Source organism: Diplotaxodon limnothrissa, linkage group LG7 (genome assembly GCF_057381915.1).
Source record: "Diplotaxodon limnothrissa isolate DT_005_m linkage group LG7, D_limnothrissa_male_GT1.1, whole genome shotgun sequence".
Lineage (NCBI taxonomy): Eukaryota > Metazoa > Chordata > Actinopteri > Cichliformes > Cichlidae > Diplotaxodon > Diplotaxodon limnothrissa.
Window position 1 is genome coordinate 12,934,886 of NC_140602.1, and position 9,831 is coordinate 12,944,716.

At 37.7% G+C, this 9,831-nt stretch overlaps 1 protein-coding gene across 1 annotated transcript; it reads left to right on the plus strand.

The window, feature by feature from the left end:
- Positions 1 to 967: 967 nt before the first annotated feature.
- etfa (electron transfer flavoprotein subunit alpha) lies at positions 968 to 9,139 on the plus strand. Its single transcript, XM_085357430.1, has 12 exons — positions 968 to 1,070; positions 3,053 to 3,202; positions 3,725 to 3,806; positions 4,157 to 4,239; positions 4,462 to 4,561; positions 4,713 to 4,823; positions 4,974 to 5,075; positions 5,206 to 5,274; positions 5,366 to 5,448; positions 6,467 to 6,532; positions 7,410 to 7,490; positions 8,634 to 9,139. The coding sequence occupies exons 1-12, from the start codon at positions 1,032 to 1,034 to the stop codon at positions 8,667 to 8,669; spliced, it is 1,002 nt and encodes a 333-aa protein (XP_085213556.1). The 5' UTR covers positions 968 to 1,031; the 3' UTR covers positions 8,670 to 9,139.
- Positions 9,140 to 9,831: the final 692 nt, after the last annotated feature.

Here is a 9,831-nt window from a genome sequence, read left to right on the forward strand (position 1 = left end):
TGGTATTGGCCATTATAAGATTTAAAGTACGATTTAAAATTTAAAGTATTTAAAGTTTAAGGACACTGGTGATCATTTCTCTCATAGGGATATGGGGATTTCTCTAGTCTGGTCAGTCCCGTGGGCTTTCTTATGCCCCTGGAGGTTTTCTTCTAGAGAAGTATGCTGGAGAAGGCCATCTACTGGCATTGAGCAGTTACATTAAGTCACGTTGTAACTCACCAACAAGTTACACTGAGAGTTCAGGTTGGTGTTACATATAACCTGTAACATTTGTCTTAATGTCAGGACCCAGTATAGCCCAACAGAGGATTACACTGTAAGAAATTATGATTATTCAAAGTAGTTTAAAAAAATATTACAAAATTTATTTTTTTTAAAGGAACAATGTAGTTTGACATAGTTCCATCGCATAGTATGGAACTGATGTACGCTGAGTTTATAGATATTGGTAATTTCATGTTGCAAGTACTTTTTAGTGTTGTAGCTAATTTGTGTTTAAAAAATAAAGTAAGGGGAGAAAAACTTTCTTTCACTTTCTTTCACTTCTCAAACTGCACACAAAAGAAGCTTTTCAAAGAATCAAGTGTGAGTATATCTCGGTAATATTTGATAATATTTATTCAAAATGTATTCTTTCTTTCTGTTTCGAAATTTATTCTATTATTCTTTATTTTTTGTTATTTTGCGTTTTCTCTACGCAGCACTTGCATATATAAGGAAGTAGCGGAGGCTCTCCAATCAGAGTTAAATGTGCTCCTGCTTGATTTGAAGAGGAAAACAAATATTAACTTAATACAAAAGACCCGGAAAACAAAACATAAAAAGAAAGCTTCTTTTTATTTATTTATTTTGGTGTTAAACTTTACAGAGAGAGAGAGAGGGAGAGGGGGAGGAGCAAGAGCGTTGGCCGGAAGTTGCGGTTCTTGATCGAAGCTATCTCGCGAGAATTCCTCGCCGACGTCAGATGACCTTTGGCACAGTTTTGTGTCTGCAGGACTGGAAGGGAGCTGTAGCTTTCGGGGTCCAAGATGAACAGAGCTCTTAACAAATCAAATCTGAAACATTTGGTAAGAATAACGCTAACACTAACTTACAGTGAGGCATTGCATTAATTGGTTAAATCAGTTTTTAACAGTAAACGATGGTTTCTTTGCAGCAGCTACTAGCTTGCTTTATGACTTAGCTACACATTACCCGGGTCATTGTCGTTTCCAGACGCAAGTGTGCTACAAGGAATTTAAACATGTGGCAGTATTAGTTAACATAATGCGACAATAAATCTGCATACTATCTCTACTTTGTGAAATAGCTTAAAAAGGAGTTAATATTGTTGGAACGAAAGCTAGTTAGTGCTAGCCTGGCTAGCCTTATGCTTATGAAACGGTTACCAAAGAGTCAAAATTAAAAATACCTATGTCTGGTGAGATGTGTAGGCAATAAGTGGGAGGAAAAATGTAGTTTCCTTATGTATTTTGTATTTTGGGATTCTCCCTGTTATCCAATCAGTTTTTGTTTAACCCCCCTCCCCCTCCCCTTCCCCTTTACATGCCCTACCATAGTTAATGAGAATTTGGAAGGGTTACTTAGAAATATCTTAATTATTTTACTCATTATGTCAAAAATAACTAGCTTGATCTAGCTTCACAGGCCAGTATCTGTCAGATTAAACCACCTATATCACCTTGAAACTGCACAGGTCCAACCTGCACCGAATAGAATAACATCGAATAGAATTCAACTTTATGGTCAATGCACATGTCACAAGTACAAGGCAACGAAATGCAGTTTGCGTCCATCCAGAAGTGCTTTAGCCGTGATATAGATATATTACAAAATATATATTAGCAATAATATAAGTATATAGATATATTACAGAAATGGGTCTGTTATAGGTATGAGGGTACAAAAATGGTTCTATTATGGGTATGTTACAATGTACACGGTATGAAGGTATGTTATGAATATGCTATAACTATAAGTATGTAGAGGCTGTAGTGGGTATACATTGCTGTAAAGTAAAAGAATTGAGGAAGTGTTTTTTTAGCATTTATTGATTGCACGGTATTTATAAAGTTTTGCAAATGTTTTGTGTTATTTTTCATGCGTATGCTATAGATTCATTATTAAAAATTCTTTGGATCTGACACAAATCCTCTAAAATACATCAAACCTGATAAAAACTTGAACTCATAGTAGATTACGCCATGAAGACAGACAGCACTTATAGGTAGGTTTATGAAACTCAAATCTGTCATTTAATTTAGGTGGAAACTATAATTTTCTGTCCTGTGTAACCTTTGCGAGTGCTCTATTGTGCATTGTGCATATAATGTTTTTCACAGGAAAAAGATATTTACACTGTTCTGTGGGAACCCCTGGTTGAGTTGACATGACCTGTCCTTTTTCTCCATTTGCTGGTCTTTATCTGAATGACCTTTGCGTCACATGGCTGGTTAACTGTGTCAAGTTATGTCCAGATGAGGCTTGCAGCATCCTGTTTTACTTTGACTGAGTGAGATGCAGCCGTTTTAGAGGCTGCACTGAAAATTGTTTGCCCTCTATCCGGACATTATGTGTGCACCTTCCCACAGCATTTATTTCTAAAGATGACCTCAGACTCTGTATCAAAATATTTAATGCACAACCATTTATTCTAAATAATGCATGTATAAACACAGGTAAAGCATTAGGTAAAAATTATTATGTAGGACATTTGCCAGTTATACAATTTTACTGCTCACTCTTGAACACATGACATTGGTCAGTTGATACTTATGACATTGGATTGTGTGGTAGAAATGAAGATAAACTGAATTCAGCTTTTCTGCTCAACACTACTCCAGGATGATTGTGCTGTGATGATTATGGTGTCTGTGGTCAATTTTAGGTAGCAATATCTATCTTTTTTTTTTTCTTTCAAATGAAAAACAAATTTGATAAGAATACAGAAATCATATGTTACCAAGCATGTATTTTATTTTTAACCTCTTTAGGCAGCAGAACCAACAAAACAGTGATATATTATCATTTTGACTGATTGTGTTTTCAGACTGGTCTCCTGCAGAGGTTTCAAAGCACCTTGGTCATTGCAGAGCACAACAATGAAAAATTAACTCCTATTACCCTCAATGCCATTACGGCTGCTACTAAAGTGGGAGGAGAGGTATCCTGTCTGGTTGCTGGAACAAACTGTGCAAAGGTAGGTAAAGCTTTTGATGTGCAGAGTATGTGTGTGCGTGCATGTAAATGGAATAACTAAAATGACGACAGATTGTGTTGCCATTACGGAGCAAACGTGACGTAAATATTAGTTAAACCGATGACAAACTTGTTAAGGGTGCAATAAAAGTGGCTGATAGCAGGAAATCTGGTTCTGACCAGAGTGGTGGGGTGCTGATAAAGTTACAGACTCACTCCTGCTGCCACAGGCACAGTAGGACAGGCTTTATTCAGCACTTCTTCCAGCTCTCCAGAGCTAAAATTGATTGGGTTTAATGTAAAAGTACAATCATGGAGCGCTTAGATGGAGACTAAATTCAGCTTCCCTTCCCCCTTTATTAAACAACAAAGTAAAACAAAACGCAACAAAGGCAGGCATGGATCACCTCTGCTATTGTTGGTGTGTTTGTGCTTCGCTATTGGAGTAGGATGTTGTAATGTGTATTTTGCTGCACACGAAGATATGCACAAAGAAAGCTGGATGTCGTTTCTGTGTTTTCAGGTTGCAGAGGAAATCAGCAAAGTGAAAGGTGTGAAGAAGGTCCTGGTGGCCCAACATGATTCTTACAAAGGTGGCCTACCAGGTATTGTTGGCGCTTCTTTTTTAAATATTTGCCAGTCTCTGAGTGATGTGGTAATTAACTTGCACAGAGAGTAATAATGTATTTAATTAACCGCTCATATGGTTAAGAGATTAAGAACAGGTGTCACAGCATTCGTAGTATGCCATCTGCCTAATGTTGTTTCTGCTATCGGACTATTTATTATTGAGTGATTTGTATATATTGTGCTATTTCCTAAATCTGTAACATATTGTATTGTTAAACAGTCTAGTCTGTTTCTGTTAATGTTACTGTATTGGAGCAACTGTAACCCACACAATTTCCTTACGTATTAATAAAGTATGCTGATTCTGATTTGTTTGTTTTATTAGAGGAGTTGACTCCACTTATCCTGCAGACACAAAAGCAGTTCAACTTCACTCACATCTGTGCTGGTGCCTCAGCTTTCGGAAAGGTAAATCACAGTAGACAAATGATGCTCGTATAACTTGTATTTCTGTATTTTATTACTATTTAATTTTTTTGTCTAGTCACTAAATGAACTAATATTCTATTGTGTATATTTAATTGAAATCAGAAGCTCTTACTTGATGTTATTTTGTGAAAATCCTGCTGTGAACAAAATGCCAAGCAACATCTCTGTGAACTATACTGTGGCTGCCTTCCTCTTTTGTAGAACCTGCTTCCCAGAGTGGCTGCCAAGTTGGACGTCGCCCCAGTTTCAGATATTATTGAAGTCAAATCTTCAGATACTTTTGTTAGGACCATCTATGCAGGTAATCTTTTGTAAGCATGTTGTGATATAGAGATCTAGCATTCTCATTGAGTTACAGATTTGTTGAACTGCATCAGTTTGACTTTCGCTTTTATAATGGAAGTCAGCTTTTTTGTAATGTAGTCATCTAATTAAATGTTGGGATTAAACAGGAAATGCCCTCAGCACTGTGAAATGCAACGAGCCGATCAAGGTCTTCAGCATCAGAGGGACTTGCTTTGAAGCCGCTCCAACAGAGGGAGGGGGTGCTGCATCAGAAGAAGGTGTAGTAGCTTACAGATTTATCCTGAACACGCTTAGAAACTAGGTGAAATTTTGGATGATGTTCAACAGCACCTTATTTGTTTTTATGTTTGAAATTTGTTTGTTTGTTTGTTTGTTTTTTTATTGTTACTGGTTTGTCTGATCTGCAGTGTCTGCTTCCTCTCCGGTTGGAATTTCTGAGTGGCTGAAACAGAGTCTGACAAAGAGTGACCGTCCAGAGCTGACAAGTGCTAAAGTTGTGGTGTCAGGAGGTGTGCAAAAACTGTTGAAGTTTGAATTTGGCAAAATATTTGTTTGTAACATAGACTTGCTATTGTATAGTTTAACAATGTGCACAGTAGACTAATGGTTCCTCCTTTCCTTTCTTTTTTCCTCCCTCAGGTAGGGGCTTGAAGAGTGGAGAAAACTTCAAGTTGCTTTATGACCTTGCAGACAAAATGAATGCTGCAGGTATTCTATTCTGGGAAAGTTTGGGTCATTTATCACTTTGCTTGGTTGCTTTTTTTGGCCCCATTTTAATTGCAAAGTGTTCTTTTTCTAGTTGGTGCATCCAGAGCTGCAGTGGATGCTGGCTACGTCCCTAACGACATGCAGGTTGGACAGACTGGCAAAATTGTAGCACCGGTAGGTTAACAAAACAAACTACTTTTGATTGGTTATAGTGAAAATTAAGGTTTAAAAGGGGACAAAGTCTGTGTAAGTTTGCTTTTGACTGATGCCTGTTAGCCTTCATGTAGCAAATCACTATGATTGTGATGGCTGCTATTCCTTTTTTTTCTTTTTTAATAAAAAGGTTAACTTCCCATTATGTGATTCTGTCAGGTTACCCCAGCTGTGATTACCCACACATTAGGCCTCACAAAATATACATGATAGCACATTTCAGGCGCCTAAATGATTTAGCTGATCCATTAAAATGGAGTGCAGTGGATGTCTGGTCAGAGCCCCAGACCAGTCCAGACTGTCCAAATTAGATTTTTTTTTAATGTTATGACAAGCGTTTTGAATTTGGCTTAGTTAATTAAATACAGTCTAAATCTGGTTAGTTTATTCACCCCACCAATCTAAGAATGTTTAGTGATAAACAGTACAAAACATGTCTGTCTAGAGATTTGTATGTATATCTTAATTTTCTTATCTGACTAATTGGAATCAGTTAGAACTGTGTGTGAAAAGGGCTCTGGCTGACTGACATAAAAGTCATTATTGTGTTATTAAGATATTAAAAAAAAAACAAAACTCCATTTGGAATGACAAACTAATTAAAAAAAATATGCTGTTTGCTTTGTGGAAATGGAAACCTGCAGTTTATGTGATATATATATATATATATATATATATATATTCTTTTTCATCGACTGGTTGAACGTAGTCAGTCACGTTTGTAGAATGATGTTCTTATCATCTGAAATTTCCAAGTGCAACAATAACCCTGAACTAAAATATTCATATGGTATTAAAATGGTTGGGAGCGTTCTTCCAAGGAAGGTTCAGGAGATGTAGTAATGGCCGACCCTTTCCAGGCTCATCTAGACACTATGCAGCCAGAGTCCACGGCCTAGCCTTGAGCTTAAACTTCAGATCCTAAGCATGTAACACATGTAACATTTGCCTGGTTGTATTGTGCTTTTCATGTTCACAGGAGTTGTACATTGCTGTTGGTATCTCAGGAGCCATCCAGCACCTGGCAGGAATGAAGGATAGCAAGGTAAAGTCACTGGAGCGGTGTGTGCTCCATTTTCTATTTTTCTGATTTTCTTCTCTTAACTTTGTTAGTTTGTAATAAACAGAATGGAAAGATTCACTTCTAATATTAATTTTTTTAAAAAAAATAATAAAGTTGCACTTGGTGTTCTCTGGTGACTTAACATTATGATCCAAAAACATGTTTACCTGGTATGGTTACGCTCAAAATACCCACTGAGATGATTTTGATCTTTGCTGTGGGTTTTAATTGTTTTTGTCTTGTTTATATCATGAATCTTTTATGTTAGCAGTGGGAGGAAAAATTCAATACATCTCAAATGCATAAATAGAATGATATTTTGCTTGGCGATGTTGGATCGATACAGGGACATCAAATATTGATATTTTAATAAATAAATTAAAATACTACGAACAACAGGCCTCATCTCGCCTGATAGACGGCATCCTTTCTGCAAACATTTGGAGTCTGATTTGGAGTGACTGCAGTCGCTCCCAGAGAGAATGCTGAACGTCTGCAAATAGTTATCATCTAATTTATAAATGCAGACAGATTGATTCTGACTGATGGTAACATGTTGGCAGTCTCTTTCAATGGGCATCGCTCGACGGGACTCTGCACAACTGGCTACCAGCTTGTTTGTATTTTGGTTGTATTCTTGTGGAACATGAAGAAAAAAAGAAGGAAAACGAATTGCAAGAATTGCAAAACGTTCAAAATTGTGTCAGGAGTGAAGCATCATATTAAAGTCTGCCCGTTCACAACTTTGTTTTTTAAACAATCCGTTTTCTGTGTCCATTGTGAAAACTAAAGTAAAATCTAAAGAAACATAAATGTAACATTTTGGTTGTTTTTGTCTCTTTTTTTCCCCCCACTTCAGACTATTGTTGCTATCAACAAGGACCCTGAAGCTCCTATTTTCCAGGTGGCTGACTACGGTTTGGTAGCCGATCTTTTCAAAGTAAGCCTCTGGGATTGATATGGCTATAATGATGTCACTATGATGCCACATTAGGAAGCAACCAAGCAATGCCTGGATTTACTTTGTATGTTTCTCGAGTCGTGAGTGATAGCCAGAATATAACATTTGCTCTCTCCTGGATAAATTTTGCATGATGCCTTATTCCACCTAATGGAAATGTGCAACCGTTGAATTATTAAATTCTTGAATTAATCTGAGGAGAGTGCAAGCTATAACTCTCCTGATATCAGAAGATATAAAAACAGATCAATAGCTTACAGAAGTTGGCTTCAGTGTGGTTTTAAAGCCTCTGCTTGCCAGGCCTCTTATATGCTCAGTTGCGTTCAGGTGTCTAGCTGATACTTTGGGATGGCGAGCCAGGTGTACTAGCATGACTCAGTGGAGTCCAGTGCTGCCTGCAAAGGTCTGTTTTCATTTGTGTCCTGGTGATCATGTTTTATTTAGGTCCTCAGTAGTGCCTGAGCAGCCCAGGTGTCCTGACCAACTCTGTAGCAGTGATTAGTAATAATAGCTTGTGGCAGCAGAGTTGCGACCTACCGGGCAATGAGATCATCTTACATGTGATCGTTCCACAGATAACTGATTAAAATGGATAGGCTTTCTACTACTGCCTCCAAATGGTGAATTGATACCCAGCTGGGTAGTGTAGTGGTAAGACTACACACCTTCGGAGTGGGAGTCACAAGTTTGATTCCCACCCGGTATCCAGTAAGGGTCCTGCCTATGCTAGAAACCAAGCCCTGGAATGTCTGCAGCCTGTCCGCAGTTCGGACACACGATTTTCACTACATGTTGTACTCTGATTCTGATGTGAAAGTTGCTCAGCTCACCAGAACAACAATTTTAATAGCCTCGCACTTATATTTAGCAGTTAAAAGAGGCCTTAGAATCTGTTTTTTCTAAACTGTACAGACTACATTATCAGGGTTGTTATTTATTTTTTAGGCCAGAAGTCTTTCTGAATTCATCATTGAATGTTTCAGTATCTGCAGCCTGGTGTACTATTGATAAATTTCCGAGTACCAACATGCAGCTGAGAAATGTAATGCAATGCATTTGTTGAACAGTGCTAGTGCGAAATAGTGGACCAACACTAAATGTCTTCACTGTTTTTCTTTTAAGGCTGTTCCTGAGATGACTGAAGCTCTCAGCAAGTGAAGAGAGACAAACTCCCACCAGAATCTGAGAACGACCAGTCTCCACCTTAAGAAATATTTAAAGCTGCGAGTCCTGCTTGCAGAGAATTTCATCATCTTCTCTCCGTTACTCTCAGCAAATACATTGTACTTACCTTTTGGCTGGAGGTTTCCTTTTTTTGCTTACGGTAGCACATGTGTTATTTGTATGTAACTTTCTGGGACATTAAAGGAGATCTTTGGAAATTCTCAGCCCTGTGATTCCTTCTAAGATGTAGCTCTTCGTGCTGACTTAGAGGTTATGTGACTAATGACATGCTCTTAGAAAGTTTATTTAATTGACACTAATGACTTGTTTTATTAACTTGCCATGTTTTTGACTTTATTGGGTTCTTTTTGCAATGATGTCTTTCCATGATCAAGATAGAAAGTGCCTGTTGACAGAACAATAAACAGACTTTGCAATATGGTGGCAAATCTGAGAGGTTCATGCTATTCTGTCCTCTTCAGCATTTTATTCTAGCTTTCGAGTCCCTCGCTGTTTTTGAGCTGCGACTAGATGACCAAACCCAATCTGAAATATTTACACAACTTCCAAACATTAAAGTAATACAAAGAAAAAAAGATGGACCTGAATTGTGTGAAATATGTCATGTGTAGGTAGGTTTTCAGTTAGCTTGTCGAGTGATGGTCATGCCATAGTTTGCAAAATCTCAGACATTGACTCAGCTGGGTTTGGTCGGTTTCCAGTCATGGCATCTGGATAAAAACTCAACACGAATCATCCATCAATCAAAAGGATTCTGCACTCTCTTCACTCACAGAATTTAGATTAAAAATGTTAACGCAAATATAGAAACGGATTAGAAAGAAGATCCAATGGTACCCTGCAGCAGTCCATCAAAGAGGACTTTTCTTTATGAGTTTGGAGATTCTAGACTGACAAAACGGCTCATATACATATTACACTCAGAAAGAAACTTTCACTTTATATCTCAAATCAGTCCCTACGCCATTATCTCCACATCTACAAAGTGTATCAGAGGAACTAAGCCCTCAGCACCATCCTCTCACTGGTTTCATTTCCTAGAAATCAGACTTTAATGTATCAAAAGTGATTTTCAGTTTTGGACAAAAGCCCCGTTGCTGGTTTCTTTTAGTAAAAGTGTTTTTATGAGTCTCAA